We start from the raw sequence: 19,733 nt of genomic DNA, 5'->3' as shown, positions 1-19,733 counted from the left end.
GTGCTCCAGCCATTCAGTAACCTAGCCTGGCTGCTGTTTGGTGCTTTTCTGGTAGCATTAAACAAAATGGTAATTAGGTAGGTAGTTTAAGAGAAACCAGTTCGAGTGCGCTAGAATTTGAAAATACGCAACTGGAGAAAATCTGCCACTTCCTTACATAGCCCCTCCTCCAACACACATGAACGCACACATGACCAATGAGGGCACGAGATAAGTTTGTGTATCTATGGAAGGCTGACGGGCAGGTAGGCCATCCAGTTATTTTAGCCGGGCCGGCTCAGATGATTGGTCGTGCTTTTTACAGTACTACGGCTTCCACAGATGGATTTTTGTCAAAGCAATTAAGATATTCATTGCTATCGAGATGTTAAGAGCATTCCATGGAATATAACAAAACGTGTATCTCGAGCCGGTTTCTCAAACTTACCTACCCCACCTTTAAGCGTTTTTTTTTTTAGAACTTTTAGAGTTGCCTGCTTTTGCTAAAAAAACACTATGTGATTTTTCTCTCTGTGACTATGCCAGTAGTATGTGCGTGTCATATTTTTGTTATAAATGACTGAAATAAAGTAAAAAGCCTTGGGTCAGTGGTCCAATTTGGATTTCAAACTTGGTTGCAAGGAGTAAGAGCCAGCCAAAAACAAGCCCAAAATATATCGCAATCCCAAATTGATGCAAAAATCAATATGGAAGGATTTGAAAGGAGAGCTTTAGGCCCCATTTTCACTGGAACGAAAACGAAAATGAACCAAATTCGATATTAAAAAACTCTTCCGTTCACACACAATCGGCTCTATAAACGTGTCCGTTCACACGAGACCGCTCGAGCCGCTGTAGTACATATGCCGGGCCTGTAAGTGGCGCTGTACTTCCGCCACAAAATACACCAAAGCAGCGAAGAAGACCCCCGAGCATGGTTGCCCTTCTGTTTATTCTCCACTGTGGATTTAGCAACATGTAGTTCTCCATGTCCACTTGTTGCGGTAGAGGAGCTGTAGATTTTGCACTAACATCTGTAGCATGGTCAGTAGCAGTACATTACATGTTATTTGTTAGACGCTTTTATCCAAAGCGACTTACATACATTCAGTACTGTGGACAATCCCCACAGGAGCAATTTGGGGTGAAGTGTCTTGCAGAGACACAACGACATGCTGATTGAAGTGGGACTCGAACTTGCTACTCTCCGGTTTTGGAAGTCCATCATACTAACCACTGAGCCACAGCCTCCTCATCGACAAATTAACATGAGACATTAAAATCTAAAGTCTTTATTTTTGTACTTTGCCATATTAAGTAAGAAATTAACAGGAAACCCACTCACTTACATCAGCATTTGCAGTTTGAGTTCCCACCACCCACAAGAACACAAGCTGGGAGTGATCATACCTTTTTAGCACCAGGCTGAGAATCTGCCAACTGTACTGTTAAGACCGAAGAAAAAAAGCACATACATCTCGGGAAAGCTTTAAAAAGATATCACTACCCAAACTTGGTCTTTGGGGAAATAGTAAAATCAGTCTGGCATACAGAGCAGACACAATCATACAAGTGTGAAGGGACTGAGTTTACTGTTGGGTTTGGTCCAAACTCCACTGTCTTAGCATTTCATCTGTCAGTTTAAACTATTTTAATAAAATGTATTTTTTAAAAGACTATCAAGAATGTAAATTATCACACCAACTTCTCACCCTATAAACACTTCCTTTCCCTGGCTGGGTTTCCTTCAGTCGGTCCAAACCTGAAACAACAGCTTCTGTAGCGAGGGGGACTCTGTTATTAATTTATGGTGGTTGTGATGCTCTATAACATTAATAACTCTAGACTGGCTTTGCGTTTGTGTCTGTCTGCATGTGTGTATGCGCGTGTCGTCGCTGTTTCCATGGCAGAGTTTCACAAAGCTTTTCATTCTTGTCTCTCTTTTCTCTCCTCTCGCAACACCTCCCTGCATCACAGCTTTAAGACTCCTCCGCTCCTTGTTTCTCAGCTTTTTGATTGACATGCAGCAGCCTACTTCCCTCAACTGTGTCTTTTAAGCCCCGTGGTTCTCTACACCCTCTGCACTCTCTTCCTCACTTGTGTTTCCATTTTTAGGATGGCTCAATGATGTATCGATTGCCTTATCCCCGACACGTCACAGTTCCCCTCACTCTCACACATATATGACTGTGAAGGTTTACAGAATATCCTGCATCACATATGCAGGGTATGAATGCATGCTTCAGTTTACATAATACATTTTTTAAGCTACATAATACATCGCCATATTTGCATTCTGGGTCTATTTAATCTTTGCTACTATTTTGTTTAACAGTTCACCCAAGCATATCTGACAAATAGTTATCAAAAGTATTTATCCCTGTTTAAACCATTTACTCTAAGTACTTAATTAAAGGTAGGGTAGGTAATTCACTTCAGAAACACTTTTTGTTATATTCCATGGAATGCTCTTAACATGCCGATTGCAATGAATACATTAAATGCTTTGACAATAAATATATACAAATATTTCATCTGTGGAAGCTGTGGCGCTGTAAAAAGCACGACCAATTATCTGAGCCAGCCCGGGTCAGATAACTGGATGGCCTACCTGCCTGTCAGCCTTCCATCTCGTGCACAAACCTATCTCGTGCCCTCATTGGTCATGTGTGCGTTTGTGTGTGTTGGAGGGAGGGGCTCTGTAAGGAAGTCTGAAGGAAGGGGCAGATTTCTTTCGGTTGTCTACTTTCAAATTCTAGCGCCCTCGAGCTGGTTTCTCTATTCTTACCTACCCTACCTTTAAGTGTAAAGAACTTGAGAGTAAACTGAGATGGTGTATTTTCATTACATTGCATTTAGCTGAGGTTTTTATCCAAAGTGACTTACAATAAGTGCGTTCGACCAACAAAGTACAACCTTGAAGAAAACAGAATCATAGAAGTACATCAGGTTTCATAGAGCTAAACAATTTCAAGTGCTACACAACTGGCTTTAGATAAGCCAGTCCTTTATTAGTATATAAGTGCTTTGTTAGTAATTCTATCGCTCGAAGTGGAGTCGAAAGAGATGAGTTTTCAGTCTGCACCGGAAGATGTGTAAGCCTTCTGCTGTCCTGATTTCAATGGGGAGCTCATTCCACCATTTTGGAGCCAGGATAGCAAACCCACGTGTTTTTGCTGATGGGAACTTGGGTCCCCCTCGCAGTGCGGGTGCAGCGAGCTGTTTGGCTGATGCAGAGCGGAGTGCACGTGCTGGGGTGTACGGTTTTACCATGTCCTGGATGTAGGAAGGGCCAGAACCATTCGCAGCATGGTACGCAAGTACCAGTGTCTTGAAGTGGATTCCAGCAGTTACCGGAAGCCAGTGAAGGGAGCGGAGGAACGGCGTGGTGTGGGAGAATTTTGGAAGGTTGAAGACCAGACGAGCCGCTGCATTCTGGATGAGCTGCAGAGGTCGGATGGCACATGCAGGTAGACCAGCCAGGAGGGAGTTGCAGTAGTCTAGGCGTAAGATGACGAAAGCCTGGACCAGAACCTGCGTCGCTTTCTGAGTCAGCTGGGGACGTATCCTCCTGATGTTGTAAAGCGTGTATCTGCAGCAGCGGGTTGTAGCAGCAATGTTTGCAGTGAAGGACAGTTTGTTATCTAGGATCACACCCAGATTCCTTGCAGTCTGAGTCGAGGAAACAACAGAGGTGCCGATGTTGACTGTTAGGTCAAGAGTGGGACAATCTTTTCCCGGAAGGAAAAGCAGTTCAGTCTTTTCAAGGTTGAGCTTGAGGTGGTGAGCAGAAATCCACTGAGAGATGTCAGCTAGACAAGCAGAGATGCGTGGGACGACCTGGGTCTCTGAGCGGGGAAAGGACAGAATTGATTAGGTGTCGTCAGCGTAGCAGTGGTATGAAAAACCATGCGGGCTAATGACTGATCCGAGCGAGTTTGTGTACAAGGAGAAGAGGAGGGACCAAGAACAGAGCCCTGAGGGACCCCTGTAGTTAATTGACAAGGGTCGGACTCGGACCCTCTCCAAGTTACCCTGTAGGTGCGGTCTTTGAGGTATGAGGTGAGGAGGGAAAGTGCAGAGCCTGAAACTCCAAGTTCCTGGAGAGTGCGAAGGAGGATCTGATGATTCACTGTGTCGAATGCAGCAGACAGGTCCAGAAGGATGATGACAGAGGAGAGGGAGGCTGCTTTAACAGTGTGCAGTTCCTCAGAGACAGCAAGGAGAGCAGTTTCTGTTGAATGACCTGCCTTGAAACCAGACTGGTGCGGAACAAGAAGGTTGTTCTGATGGAGATAACAGGAGAGTTGTTTAAAGACAGCGCGTTCAAGTGTTTTAGAGGAACGGGAGGAGAGAGACAGCCTGTAGTTTATAACATCAGACGGGTTGAGAGTGGGTTTCTTTAGGAGAGGGTTTACTCTTGCCTCCTTGAGACTGTTTGGAAAGTGACCAGAAGTTAGAGAAGTGTTGATGAAATGGGTGAGAAACGGATTGGGATTGGGATTTCTTCGGGAGCTCACAAAAACAGTGAAAGAAACACAACTTTTGTACTGTTCCCATTCTCCAAAAAGTTAACTTTTAAAAACTGTTCAAACTTCTTTTTAGATGTGATTTTTAGTACATTTGCATGTTTATATAACACAAATCCTACGCCAAGAAATTATAACAAATACAACTGCTAAGGATACCAATAAATGTGGATTATTCTTAAATTAGGCACAAGGACTGCTAACTGCCCACACTGTGACAGCAGCCTGCCAGAAACTAAAGTCTGGGTGTAAACACGACTCAAAGAACCCTGTTTGGGTTTGTCTCGTGAGCAGGTGCAAGGATCTCTGTCAAGTCCTGCAGTTCCCTCTGATGCCTGTTTGCTGAACACTGTGGGCTCAAGATAAATCCAAGCCAAACAAGCCATCTTAGGATCTTATCTGAGCAGTAAGAGAGGGACAATGCTTCTGTTTCAGTAAAAATAGAAAGTTGATGTTTGTCATTGCAATGAGCATACCATAAAGAAACTAGCGCTTGGACTATTGTAACGGACTCCTGTCCGGGGTTCCCAGCAAAACCCGGAACAGGCTCCAGTACATACAGAACTCAGCTGCCAGGGTTCTCACACGCACCAAGCCCTGGCAGCACATCACCCCCACTCTATTCAACCTCCACTGGCTCCCGGTCAAGTCCCGCATCACCGACAAACTCCTCCTGCTCACCTACAAATCCCTCCATGCCCTCTCCCCTCAGTACCTCACAGATCTCCTCCACCCATACATCCCGTCCCGCACCCTTCGATCCTCAGACTCCGGCCTGCTCTCCATTCCCCATTCATCCCTCCGCACCTTCGGGGACCGTGCCTTCAGTGTCGCTGCCCCCACCCTCTGGAACTCCCTCCCTGCAGAAATCCGCAACGCCCCTTCTCTCAACATCTTCAAATCAACCCTTAAAACTCATCTGTTCAACATCGCCTTCCAACAATAACTCACTCCCCCCCCCCCCCCACTTATACTTCCATTTCTGCCCCCTGTGTTATGTTTATGTTTTTTATGTTTTATGTCTTGTCCTTGTATGTTTCTTTGTAAAGCGACCTTGAGGTTATGAAAGGCGCTATATAAATTCAAGTTATTATTATTATAAGTTGGCAAACTCACATGAGGCAGATTTAAAAAAGGAAGGTCAAATTTGAAGTGGCAGAGGCCAAGACAGGAAATGAATGTGTTTTTCAGGTGTTCCTAAATATTGTGTAAGAGAAAGTTTACTTACAGACAAAAATATTAAGTATTTTACAATTAAACTACACAAATGACGTTGCTGAGGGGTCCAAAAATGTTTTAACAGCACCCCAAGTAGTTTTTATTTCATCTTTTAATCATTTGAAGAAAACCAAGAAGTCCTTCTTGTTTTCTATTTCAACCAAGTGTTCTGAAAATCAGTGCCATCTTTATAAATACAACACTTTTGGACTGCTGAACATTGGTTCTTTGTTGTATTCTTCATCTTTGTATCTGTTAAATATATCTACATTAATATGTTTACTTAACAGATCTACAACACCTGCTCGTTCCAACCCACCAGTTTGTGGTGGGTGGAGGAAGTGTTAATATATTATTCATTTGTTGTCGCACATAAATTATTGCATGTGTATTTGAATCAATAAAAGAGCTGGGTGACTAAAAGGGAAAAATCCTGTGAATTCCTGGCATGCAGGCGGAGATTCAGACAAATCTATGGAGCCTGGGAAATGTTTATAAAAAGATTTCGCCCTTGCAATGAATCATTGTCTGCCTTTATCGATAACATGTGGACATTATATAATAATTGTAAGGTAGGCTGGAAAATGTTTGACAAATCTAAGCAATGGCCTAATATAAAATGCATTAAATACTGGGATTGGTTATACTTTGAGCTAAGAGAAGTGTTTCATCTCTGCTATAAATCTACCTGTTCAATCAGTCAGAGAAGGGCCAGTACAAAGATATATAGCTTCAATCACACGTCTGTCTGTGTCCATTAAACCTCCCCAAGCTACAGGAGTGGAAGCCCTAATCTTTAGCCACATCAATAATATGTACTGAGCACTGATCTTTGTCTCTGTGTTGACAAGACAGAGCGTGGCGTGTACTGCTGTCTCCTTTGAGGAATTGTAGGAAATGAACTGCTGCTACTCTCAGCTGGCTCGTCTTTTTTTTTAATAATCATTTACTAGATTACCCATCCCTGTCGCTGTGTCCCTTTTGGTATCGCCCTCTTTGTCTGTGTATGCTGAATGATTGCTAATTTCTATCACTGAAAGCATTTGGTTGTTTGTATTTAAGGTCCCTGCACACTAGACTTTTGATAATTCTGCTCCCATATATTCTGACCTCACCGAAAACACATAAACTATCCAAAACGTTTTAAGAATGTCTTTCCTTCTTAAAAGAAAGTGTGATTAGGTGTCAATTCTACCTGTCTCTAACACTCAAAACCCATCTTGACCACCAAGATTGCCCACACTGCTTCAGTCACATGACGTTGGTAATCCTGCCTGCAGGACTGAATCAGCCCCTAAGCCTTTCACATTGCAGATTAGCAGAGACTCTGTAAGTACCAGGGCTTTCCCCCACTTCCTGGAGCTCCAACTATATCTCACTGTAGGGCCATCTGGTCCACCGTGACCTGAGTAACCACAAAGAGACCTCATTGGCTTTGTTACAGTGAACAGGTTTTTAATAGAAGATGGGAAAGACCTGGAGAGGATAGCAGTCGAGTGTCGAGTTTATAGATCAAGATTCAGTTCAAAGGACATTTAGCATTTCAAGTAAAGTGTCTGTTTTGTGCACCTGTCTTGTATGATGGAGTGAAGTAACTCTCAAAATAGTAAAGTAAAACAAAAGCTCTGTATTTTCTGTGCTCAATTACAGAAAAACAACAGCTTTGAAGCTAGGATATATTTTGGTAGTTTTATCACTGAGATAATTACAGTGACTGTAGGTTGGATATTTTGTATGAAGGAAAGATAAGAGATGGAACTTTTTTGATCTTCATAAAGGAAATGAATGAAGAAATAAAGCAGTACAATAAACAAACCAGAGACATATGCAAGAGTAAATACAGATATTTAGGAAATGATACTTCATGCAATTAAAGATACATAATGGAAATGGTAAACCGTAAAATAACTAATACCATTGTGGTAAATAAGTAGATAATTAATATTGTGCTAGTTCATATGAAATAAGAAACCTGTATATGTAAGGGAAATCAGGACAATATTTGAACATAATTGCAGCTCAAAAGTCTATACAGTACAACATGCATCTCTCTATATTTGACTGTTTCTGAATTTTTATTTTACATTACATTTCCTTTCATTTGGAAAGCTTTTATCCAAAGCGACCTACAATAAGTGCAACAGCCATAGAGATTCAAACTCGGGACAAAGAGGAAAGTGCAGATATACAGTTTTCACTTCAAGCAAGTCAAACCATTGTAAGTGCTGGTGAATTATACAAGGCCTAACTTGTTATTATTTGTATGCTTCTATTTTTTTCTCAAGAATGTACCAAGGAGCAGCAGCAAAGTGCATCTGATGCATTTTCAGTTCGCAACAGAGGATCTGCATTTTACATGTGCCTCCATGCCTCTAAGCACTAAGCATGACCAACGCGTGTAAAGCTACACAGGACAAATAGTTTCCCTTTTTTCCCTGAAACACACATGGCTAACATGTTAAAAATAGAGTGTCTTGTCTTCTGCTCACCATTGTGCATAATTATGAGTCTTTGTGCTCTCCACATGCATGGCCAGCGACCCTATTACCTCCATGGAAACAATAAAGAGTTATGAGAAGGTGTCCACGGTAACCTGGTCTCCCTGGTGAAATCTGTGTCTGTTGCTCATATCCTCTAATAATGGATTATATTTTTAAGCGCCTTTTTATGCCAGTCCTTACTGTCCCCAAAGACTGAGAGAGTGACTCACCTTTTTCCCTAAAGTGAGACTGATCTGTTGATTGCATTGTGGGAAACATTTTAGCGTTAGTTTGAGATTAAGCCTCAAGAGTTTGCATGTAATAATGAACATGCTTTACAAGTATCAGTCCATGTGGTGATGTGGTCATATATGTATAACTGTTGTTGTTTAACTGTCTTATCTGTTGTCTCTTTTGTACTTATATTTATGTATATATTTCTCTTAAACCTAGAGTCTATGAGATGGGTTCTATAACTGTAACTTTCTCTCTGTCATTTGGTCTTTTTGCACTGCACAGCAGGTGTTGACAGTGGCATAGATTTATGTGTGTGCTGTTGCAGCCATAAAACAATATATTAATCAAAGTGCAACAGGCTATTTCTATGAATAGCTTTTCAAATGGGCAACACTTCCTAGGCGACTGCTTTACTGAGAAACAGGGATGTGCTGTTCTCAGGAAATGAACCACTGAGAAAAAAGTTTATACTCTGTTTTAAATTGTTTAAACTAACAATAATATATAATTAATTAGCTCTATCCTGCTGCGGAAGAAAGCATATTCTTCATTCTAAAAAAAGCTTTTAATCAGTGTAATTTGCCTAAAATCTTGCTGAATGACATATTATAAACACATATTTTTTTGATAAGTGAGTTACAAATGAAAGTAAAATGATAAATATAGATTTCATAATAATAATAATAATAATAATAATGCATTTTATTTATATAGCGCTTTTCACAACTCAAAGACGCTTTACAGTATGAGGGAGGGTAGACAAACAAGGACAGGCAAACAAGTAAGTATAGTCAAATAAAAAATAAATAAAAAGGCAGTCAAGAGGAAGTTGATTGAGAGGGGGGGGGGGGCTTATTTGAAGTACCTTATCTCCTGCACCATGAACTCAATCATGCTTTCAGCAAATGATACAATGATGGATATAAATCAGTGTAATGGATCAACTGTAATTAAACGTCAGACTTTTTAACTGCTCTCAGAAACCACTGCTGCTACTAGGATTAAACTAAAGTGATGATACAAGGTTTCATCCCAAGAGAGATAGGTGTTATAGCACTGGTGATAAAACTGTTCTGTAACCGACCCCTCTTGGAGGAATGCAGGGAGTCACAATATCCTTTTTGATTGGCAGGAGAACCACTGTCGCAGGATTAAGATCCTGGGGGATTGCTACTACTGCGTGTCTGGACTGACCCAGCCCAAGGCCGACCACGCCCACTGCTGCGTAGAGATGGGTCTGGACATGATTGACACCATAACGTGAGTCATCATATTATAGTTCTTTATTTAGCAGTATCACATGTATTAATATTAGTTAAACTATAAAGGGTTCTATGGGTTTAAACACATGAAACCACTATTTTCTGTCTTTATTTCCTATCGGTGTGGTAGAAATCTGACCTTTGATATTTATTCTTTCCTTAACACACTGTTTAACTGAGTCCATGTTGAGAGATTTCTTGGAGGGAAGCAGCCTGAGTGGCCATGTGTGCTGTGAGCAAATTCTAACACTGAACATCTGACTGAGCAGAACTTCAATTGGCTGAGAACAGGAAAGGCTTTAATGGAAAAAGAAAATAGGCTCTTTTATTGAGCTTGTTTTTCTCGCATAGCCTGCAGGGTTTCAAAGGGGGGGGGGGGGGGGGGGACAACTAAAAGAAAGTGAGTGATTAAGGTGCAGTCGAGGATTGAATCCGAAACTTTGATTCCTTGGAAATACGTTTTTCTTAAACACTGATTAAATGCTCAACTTGGCAGTCCCTTCTGTTCTTTGACGTTCAAAGCGTTATATGATTGTTTTCAAGTACATCCACAGATAATGATAAAGATATGGGATTGCATTTTAAGATTGGAACATTTTTAGGGAGATAGGAAAACAAATTACAATTAAATTAAATCAAAATGGACAGAGATAAAATAATCGGGTGGAAAATAAATCCCAAATGAACGACTATAAACATTTTAAAATATTAAGACGTGATGACAACAATTTTTTTTTGTGTAACACTGATGATTTTCTTTAAGGTTCGTGTACAAACTTACAATTATAAAAGTAGTGGTCCAACCTATGATGGTTTAACTTTAAAACATATAAGGTTGGTTTGCAGACTGCTTGAGAACCCTTTCATATTATCTATAATGATACAGCTTATGAAAGAGACAATCCTCTAACACAGTTTCCTATTATTTTATGTCTATTAAGTCTAGTTTGAGAGACATATGTATTATTAGCATATGTATCATTTAGAAAATGTACAGTGCTTGTGTTAATGTGTTAATGTCCCAATGTTATTTTGGGTGTTTTTTTTATGCTTCCTTTGTATGTTCAGTCTAATTATACAAAAGGATTTAGGTATAAATATAGATATGACCTTAAAACCTTTCTGTAACACTTATTGCCTTCTGCCCTTGCAGGTCAGTCGCTGAGGCCACTGAAGTCAACCTCAACATGCGCGTTGGCCTGCATACAGGTCGGGTGCTTTGCGGAGTACTCGGCCTCAGAAAATGGCAATATGATGTTTGGTCCAATGATGTTACCCTAGCCAATGTAATGGAGGCGGGAGGTCTACCTGGGTCAGTATTTGACATTTTACATAAAATAAAGCCTCAATAGCTGTGGAAAGTAATTCTGTGATCTGGAAATGGCACGTGACATGTACAGTGAGGTGTGAATCATTTCAATATTGTCCTGTATCAAAGTATGTCCTAATGCTAATGCTTTTAAATACTTCTAATTGATTAAGACAGATCAGGAGGAAAGGCAAACTCCTGAGGAAACAAGGATTCGAACTTTAACTACAACTCTCACATGTTTGCATAACAATAGAATGACTTAGAAAGCTAAGAGTTAATAGTTTAATAGAGTTATTTTGACAGTCTCTAGCAACCCTCCTCTGCAGATAACCTGCTTGTAACTGTTTGTGTTGAATGCCCCTCACTGCTGCATCAGAGAGGCTGTCAGTAGTGTTGTGTATAATCCTGTCCCACCTCTGTCCCACAGGAAAGTTCACATAACCAAATCTACGCTGGAGTGCCTAAATGGAGATTATGAAGTGGAGCCTGGAAACGGTCACGAAAGGAATGCCTTCCTCCAAAAACATGAAATTGAAACCTTCTTTATAGTGCCATCTCACCGACGGAAGGTATGGTATTATAATTCTGTGCTAAGGAATTAATCAACTGTAATTTAGCTTTTAGCAGAAAAAAATGATAGAATCTTTTTGAATTACACTTCCAATAAAGCCTTGGCCTTAGTTAAACCATTTTATTTCTAGACAGTGCGTAGACCTTGACAAAGCTGTAGCTGTATGCTAATCACCATTTGACTATAAATTAATTCGTTAGTTGGCCAGATTAAGAAAGCTAATCTTGACCTGTCTTAAACCCTATGCAAGACAACGATGAATCAAAAACAAGGTGTTGACTAAAGAATATAGTATTGTATAACGGAGCTCTCACACATTTGTAGTTGAGCTGACATCTCTTCCGGCCTGTTATACATTGGACTGGAGCTAGAGGCCTGTGCCATCTATCATCTCCAATCTGCACTGTCTTACAAACGGAGATATATGTGTGTGTGTGTGTCAGTTTATACACATAAACATGCACATCTTCAACAGCCACAAGCAACTGGAGAGGGAATTTCAGTCTTGGTTTAGTATTCCTCTCCTCTCTTCTCCTCTCCTCTCCTCTCCTCTCCTCTCCTCTCCTCTCCTCTTATTCATTGCATAAGGTTTAATGGTATGCAATATAAGCTTGAACATAGGTCACTTAGGTCCTTATATGAACCTGTAATATCCCGGTTAGGTGTTTTTTTCTTTGCTATGTAGAAACTTTGCTAATCCTCTTAATGCAGTGGATGGTTAGACTGCATGAGAGGCATTGCTCACAGAAAGATGTGCCCTAACTAAGCTGCATTAGGAAGCCTGCTATCACTCTCCTATTGTGCCTTTTATTACTCCTGCTTTGGGACACACCTCCTATGATGTGTGGACAACAAAACACATATTTCTTACTATAAAGGAGAATTCCTCAAAGTCTTGAAACTATTCCTAATCTTAATCACTCTCTCGGAATTAGCTATATAAAGAATGAAGGCAGCAGTCCTTAAACTATTACTCACATTATAGATATATTTAAACCACCATCTAATACAATTCATTGAGCTGTTAAAATGATTGCATGCTTGTGTGTGCATGTACTGTCCAATCCACTTACATAATATATATAACTGTGTAGGGTATCATGACTAAATCTTTGTTCCCGTTTCTTATCTGGTGGCAGATATTCCCAGGATTGATTCTTTCGGATATAAAGCCCGCCAAAAAGATGAAGTTCAAAACTGTGTGCTACTTACTAGTGCAGCTTATGCACTGCAGGAAGATGTTCAAGGCTGAGATTCCCTTCTCCAATGTCATGAACTGCGAGGACGGTGATAAGGTATAAACGCTCAGTGTCTGTGTTGACGGTTTTGTGTTTGTTCGTGCTGTGATTTATGTAAATTGAGACCAACATGTATTCAGTAAAGTCAGAATGTCTAGAGTTTTCTGTTTGATAATGCTTGTTTCACTTACCTGGTTTCCCAAATGCCCTTAAATATCTTTATTTACACTACAACCAGATTAGTTGTTGTTTTTATGCAAGATATTAGAACATAACATTTAGATGTGAAAACTATAGCTAAGAATATCTGTTGGCTAATTATCCCTTTCAAATTAAGATTTTATTGACAGAAATGTAGTCGTCAAAGTATACATGTTGATCAGTAAAACTATATTTGGCATTCACAGGATGTATACTTTATAGTAAGCAGCTAGGGAGTGATAGTAACCTCTGTCAGACACCAACGTACTATGTCCCCTTGAATAAACTGTGACACTGGAAATCTGGCAACATGTCAAAGAACTTAGTTGACCTTGTGTGCCTGAAAAAAAAATCCTGTGGCTTGGCAGCTTTACAATTACTGCAGCAACTGTTTTTGTCCAGATTTTCACGTGTGTGTCATTGTGGGGACAACTAAATAACTAAACTCGTATAAAGGGACTTAATTATACCCCAAAATCGTCCGAATATATTTCAGAGTAAAGACTAACAAAAGGAACCAGTATCATCTTCAGGCTTTTATAATGTGGCCCTCAGTGTCTGCATCTAGTATGTCTTAACCTCACACTGTCTCCTCCAGAAGGCAGATTAGTATAAAATGAAAAACAAATGGAAAAGCGCTGACAGGTTAAGTCATCATGCACTTTTACTGAATGGAAATGTTGCATTCAGACCACACACACTCGAATTGTTTGAAAAGACATGCATTCATGGCACGGAGGGGAGCAATATGAGAGAAAAGGGTAGACTGAATAGGATTTTTGATGCATCAGACATGGCCGTCTGATGTGTCCTGTGCTACGCTGAGCAATATGGGATATAAGGACAAGTAAGCATCTAACCTTCACTGTGGTGCTTCTGCTTCATGAATAACAAAACGAGAGAGAGTGTGAGAGAGGCACCGAGAAATAATGGATGGAAATGGAGGGATAAAGGAAGAAGAAAGAACTGGATGAAAGAAAAAACAGATACATGAAGTAAGGGAAGAAGAAAATAGGAAAGAAGGAAGTAAGGATGGATGACCGGGGAAGAAGAGCCGGATTCAAGGCAGATTACACAAAATCAGAAAAGGATAGAAGAGAGAAAGGATATATAGACTGGAGCAGGAAAAGAAAGGAAGGGGAGAAAGGAGGTAACTGAGGAATAATAGATAGAAACAGGTAGGGTAACGAAGGACACACAGAAGCATGACGAGAAGCAGGAAATAAGGAAAATGATATGAAAGCAGGGAAGGAAGAAAGAATATACTGGAACACAGAAGTAAGAAAGAAACAGGGAGAGAAAGCAGGAAGTAAGGAAGAATACACAAGGACAGAGAGAACAAGGAGGAAATCAAGGAAGTCAATGAGCTGCACGCATTTATGTCATGTCATGAACTCATGAACAGTCTGGTGATCATAGCTCCCCCTTTGCCAGCCTGCTGTGAAACAGAGCCACACAATTCTTCCAGCACTTACTAACATGCACACACACACACACACACCCACGTACACACACACAAACAACCACTCGATGATAACTATCTGGCTTTGCTCCAATGCCCAATGTTTTGTAAAGCTGGGCTGCCGAAGACACTTAGACACAGTGGGCTGCATTCAGTAATGAAGTTAAGTGTGAAAGCAATGTCCTTATTTGAAAGTATAATCAGCTGCCCGTGTTTATTGTTGACTCTTATTCACCCTTGTTCCCAATATGATAATACTCCAGTAGGGCAGAGAATACAGCGCTGTGTTTCTCACACTGTTGTTTCTCAACTTCTGCATATTCAGTGAAGATTTCCATTTTTATCTAAAGCGGAGAGCAATGCGGACGGCTCCACAGAAGCTGAGGAACCGTCCCAATGCGAACCAGGCTACTGTGATCCAGAGCAGTCCCAGAACCCGGGTCAACCGCTACATCGGGCGTCTGATCGAGGCCCGCCAAACCGAGTCAGACACGGCGGATCTCAACTCCCTCACACTCATGTACAAGTCCCCTGAGCGAGAGACGAGGGTGAGGGAGACACATACTGCACCTGTAAAGTCAGATATAAAGGTCACCTATTATGCAAAATCCTGTTTTCTGGTCTGTGGCGGCTCAATCTACAGTTACGTTTGAGTCGCCGAGAGGCTATAAACTGTGACGCGTTTTCGAAGAGAAAGTCCATACTGAAGCAAGATAGTTTCAGGATATTTAATAAACCAAATCATTACATAGTAACTATGGACAAAACGGTCAACAACAAAAATGACAACAAAAAAAGAATGCTCACAAGCTAACCCTCTGTCATCCGCACTCGACATTAAACAGGTGACTTATATAGGAAAACCACAGCCATGTGACAATTACCGGAAGTGCTCAACAAACAAATAAAAGTGACGTAAACAAATAATAATAATAATACAAATAATGAACTTGGGCTAAATAGCATTATGGAAATGTATTTTATACATAAACACGTGTCCTCTCTGTGTAAAGAGATTCTGAAAGTTTCAGGAAAAAATATTGGCTCACTTTTTGTCCTGATCCATTTATATAAAAACCTGTCTGAAAATGAGCTGATCGGATTGTGTGATGTCATAAAGATTTGTTGGCTTGTGTAACCATTAGCCAATCACCAACCAAGGTAACCCCCCACCTTATCACCTGAATCTCCTCCTAGAGCAACCTTTTTTGTATTTTTAACCAAATATCTCTCAGAGGGGCGTGGGGAGGGGCTCCTTATTTTCATCTAAAGTAACAGACAGAGAATCAGCTCTTTAGAATCAGGGCTGAAACAGAGGGGATTATGGGATGCTGCAATGCACAATCGGTTTGGTGTTTCGAGCCAAACACTTCAGAGACATGTTTTGTATATCTGAGACCTATAATATATTGATGAACAACAGTATAATAGGGGACCTTTAAAGGGATATGTTGTTACTCACTCTTATCTCTCTGGCATTAGTACCACCAGGTTCCTGATGAGTACTTCACCAGCGCTGTGGTTCTCTCCCTGATCCTAGCTGCCTTGTTCGGCCTTGTCTATCTCCTCATCATACCACAGTATGTACAGCAGATTCTGTGTAATCTTCTCTCTATTGCTTTCTCTTTCTCTATTTATCTCTTAATTATTCAGGTCTTTGACTTTTTGACTAACCCCCTCCATCTGTTTCTCCTATTGTATCCTCGTCTCAGGGGCACAGTGGTTCTTGTCCTTCTCGTCTTCTGCATCTGTTTCCTAGTAGCTTGTATCATGTACCTGCATATCACTAAAATACAGGTAAATGCAGCTGCTCTCTCATTCACTTTTGAATCACACTTTAACTTCATCCCTTGTATCTGAGGGCTAACAGAGGTGGCCAGTTTCTTCTTTAGATTTGTTCTCGCCTTAAGAGAAATATGTAAATGTTTTTTATAAAGCCAAGTCCATATTGATTCAGTATTCATTGGTTTGAAGATTAGTTTCCAAGCCCCTGTGCTGTCAGTTTTCCTTGAGGTTAATGGTCTTCCTTAATCCTGACCGCATCCTTTTATTTTTACACGTTGTTGCTTTTACATATTACTATTCTTCCTCTATTTCTCTTTCTGTATTCTCTTGCCTTACTTACCCCATACACTTATAAGCATGTATCTGTTTCCAGTTCCTTTCCTTATACTATTCCTACTATTCTTATCATTTATTACAATAACAATACCTTATTGTGTCCGTCTCCTTTATCTAACTTGTCCTTGTTTTGTCTCTCAGTGTTTTCCAGGATGCCTGACCATCCAGATCCGCACTGCTCTCTGTATTTTTATAGTTCTCTTAATCTACGCTGTGGCCCAGGCCTGTGTGGTGAGTAAAGGCAACAGTAAAAATGTCATCCAACCAAATATGAATATAAAAACAATGCCTCCATGTCTTGTTATTGTACTTCCCTTTCCTGGTTAGACAATGTTATGCTTGTAAGCACATTTTTACTACAGCTCTAATACATGGTTTCAGTTGTACATAATACAAAAAAAGCTTGAAAATGTAAGATCACTGTCATCAGTATGCACATGTATCTCTCTGTTTGCCTCTGTCAGGTGGGCTGTATGCCCTGGTTGTGGATACGTGCCAACAACAACAGCTCCATCATCATCGTTGATTCCGACGTGGCCAACCACACGATGGAGGAGCTGCCTTGTGATGGTGCCCGCTACGCCTTTCTCTCCTGTGTAGTGGGCACACTCACCCTGGCACTTTTCCTGAGGGTTTTCTGGCTGCCAAAGATGATGCTAATGCTCGTTCTGGGGGTGCTTTATGTCACCGTGTTGGAGCTCAGCGAATTTCGAAAGACTGAAGGGTGAGCAGATCGCGGCACAACATGAACACAATCACCAAACACACAATCAAGCAAGACAGTACTTTTTTATTTGTCATTTCCTGAAGCTAATGGAGGCAGCGATTGGCTGTGAGTGTCAAGCAATGCTTCTTTTCTCTTGTTGGATCCAGAGAACAGATAGATAACCAGGAGTTTGGAAGAACATTTACAGTACATGTTCTGAGATGTATGTGTGTGGAGGAGTCTTTGCTTGTCTGTAGCCCACACACTCTTTCATTTTCCACTCTTTGAAGCAGCACATGTGCTCATTAGTTCCAAATCAGAAGCCTGAAAGGACATTGTGGGCTGGATGTTGGTAGCGCGTTAGCTGTTTAAACCCAGTACTGAGGGGCCTGGCCAATGTTATTGCATCTTAGATTATAAATGTGCTCCTAAAAAAAGTGATTATGTTGAATTTGTTTAGGGTTCTTTGGATATAAGATCTTGTTTAAAAAGCTCACTTGTTTAGATTAGTCTGTTATATAATCATAAATAAAATTCTATGTATCAACATTTCATTTCTTCCAATATGATATTTGTCCTGACATAAAATGAAATGAAAATAGTATTTTTCAATATGTTTTTAATAAAACCTTACTCGTGATTGTTCACAAAACTGTGTGGGGTCCATTCATCCCTCATGTGTAGTTTCCTGTGTGGTCAAGTCCAGTGCTGACTTGTGTTGGTCTCTTCCACAGTGGGGGGTCCTTCCACATCCGGGGCTATGAGCCCATCCTGTCTCTGTTGCTCTTTGTCAGTGCCCTGGCCCTCCACTCCAGACAACTTGACCTCAAACTGCGTCTGGACTTTCTATGGGCTGTGCAGGTGAGGACTTGTGTCCTGTGTGGATGTTAAGAGGCTTACATCTCATTATCATAATGCTTTAATAGAAAGGGCTGTAGAAATGCTGACATTATTTATTTGATTAAGTGGAATTGCTAAAGCTGAATTTACAGCTTCTCATTTTCTAGTTATTTCATAAGCAGCATTTGTCATATAATGTATCTAGGTCTATTTAAAAACCAACTATGAAACAAACACTCCATGTTATAAGACTCTTGTGTTTTTCTACTGACTCCTTGTGGTGAAAATGTGGAATTAGCTGCAGTACTAATTGCTGTGTATTTTTCTGTGGTCTATATTTGCTGTCAGGCGGAGGAGGATAGAGATGGCATGGAGAAAGTCAAACTGGACAACAGGAGGATCCTCTTCAATCTTCTCCCCGCACACGTGGCTCAACACTTCCTGTTGTCGAACCCGAAGAATATGGTGAGCCTCGCTAATAGACAGACAGGTAGATTAACAGACAGAAGACAAAAATAAATCAGAGACCTCAAAGGAAATACTGTTATACTGTATGTGTTCGTTTTACATCAGGATCTTTACTATCAGTCCTACGCACAAGTTGGTGTCCTGTTTGCCTCAATCCCAAACTTCAACGATTTCTACATCGAGCTAGATGGCAACAACATGGGAGTGGAGTGCCTGAGATTACTGAATGAGATCATCGCTGACTTTGATGAGGTAGGATGTTGATTTCTTGACTTTGAATTTGAAATGTGTTGCATTGTGTGTTTATCTGAACGCATGTTTTTCAGCTCATGGATAAGGGGTGCTACAAAGACATCGAGAAAATCAAAACCATTGGCAGCACTTACATGGCGGCTGTAGGCCTCGTCCCACCCGTTGGTGACAAGGTGACACATAGTTCCTGTGCCCTCATCTGATTGGATATATTACCTCATTATGAAGACAAAATTAGAGATCATGTAATGTACAGATATTTACTGACCTGTGTGCCTCCTCTTTAGGAGAAAATATCTGTTTACGACCATCTGAGCACAATAGCAGACTACGCCATCGAGATGTTTGACGTTTTGGATGAAATCAACTACCAGTCATACAATGAGTTTGTGTTGAGAGTGGGTACGTCCACCCTTGTTTTAACCCCTTAATGCAATCACATATTTAATGACAATGAGAAATCTAACTGGGCATTCTTTTTGTATTTGTTTAACACGATCTTCTTTTTGCATAGGTATCAATGTGGGTCCAGTGGTTGCAGGGGTGATTGGGGCGCGGCGACCTCAGTATGACATCTGGGGGAACACAGTCAATGTGGCCAGCAGGATGGATAGCACTGGAGTACCGGGAAAAATACAGGTATCTAACACACTTCATAATATTTAATTAATTTAATATGCAAAGCTACTTTACAAACAACGCTTGAACTACATAAAAAGTGTAAGATGAATAAACCACATTTTCTTTTGCTTCCAATTTTGAAAAAAAAGGTTAAAGGTGGGGTAGGTAAGTTTGAGAAACCGGCTCGAGATACACTTTTTGTTATATTCCATGGAATGCTCTTAACATCCCGATAG

At 40.6% G+C, this 19,733-nt stretch overlaps 1 protein-coding gene across 1 annotated transcript in view; it reads left to right on the top strand.

Annotated features, from left to right (window-relative positions):
* LOC307018982 (adenylate cyclase type 1-like) overlaps positions 1-19,733 on the top strand; it is a 38,593-nt gene that overhangs the window by 16,074 nt on the left and 2,786 nt on the right. The window contains exons 5-19 of the mRNA XM_079649569.1: positions 9,576-9,703; positions 10,859-11,017; positions 11,445-11,586; positions 12,728-12,883; positions 14,840-15,037; positions 15,972-16,069; positions 16,202-16,286; positions 16,752-16,841; positions 17,075-17,334; positions 18,051-18,177; positions 18,505-18,621; positions 18,730-18,876; positions 18,951-19,049; positions 19,164-19,278; positions 19,391-19,515. Of these exons, the coding sequence (XP_079505695.1) occupies positions 9,576-9,703; positions 10,859-11,017; positions 11,445-11,586; positions 12,728-12,883; positions 14,840-15,037; positions 15,972-16,069; positions 16,202-16,286; positions 16,752-16,841; positions 17,075-17,334; positions 18,051-18,177; positions 18,505-18,621; positions 18,730-18,876; positions 18,951-19,049; positions 19,164-19,278; positions 19,391-19,515 (2,046 nt within the window). The remainder of the gene's footprint in view (positions 1-9,575; positions 9,704-10,858; positions 11,018-11,444; positions 11,587-12,727; positions 12,884-14,839; positions 15,038-15,971; positions 16,070-16,201; positions 16,287-16,751; positions 16,842-17,074; positions 17,335-18,050; positions 18,178-18,504; positions 18,622-18,729; positions 18,877-18,950; positions 19,050-19,163; positions 19,279-19,390; positions 19,516-19,733) is intronic.

Source organism: Notothenia rossii (assembly GCF_949606895.1).
Source record: "Notothenia rossii genome assembly, chromosome: 9".
In the NCBI taxonomy this organism is placed as follows: domain Eukaryota; kingdom Metazoa; phylum Chordata; class Actinopteri; order Perciformes; family Nototheniidae; genus Notothenia; species Notothenia rossii.
Note: the sequence above shows the minus strand (reverse complement) of the source record. Positions and strands in the feature narration are given on the sequence as shown.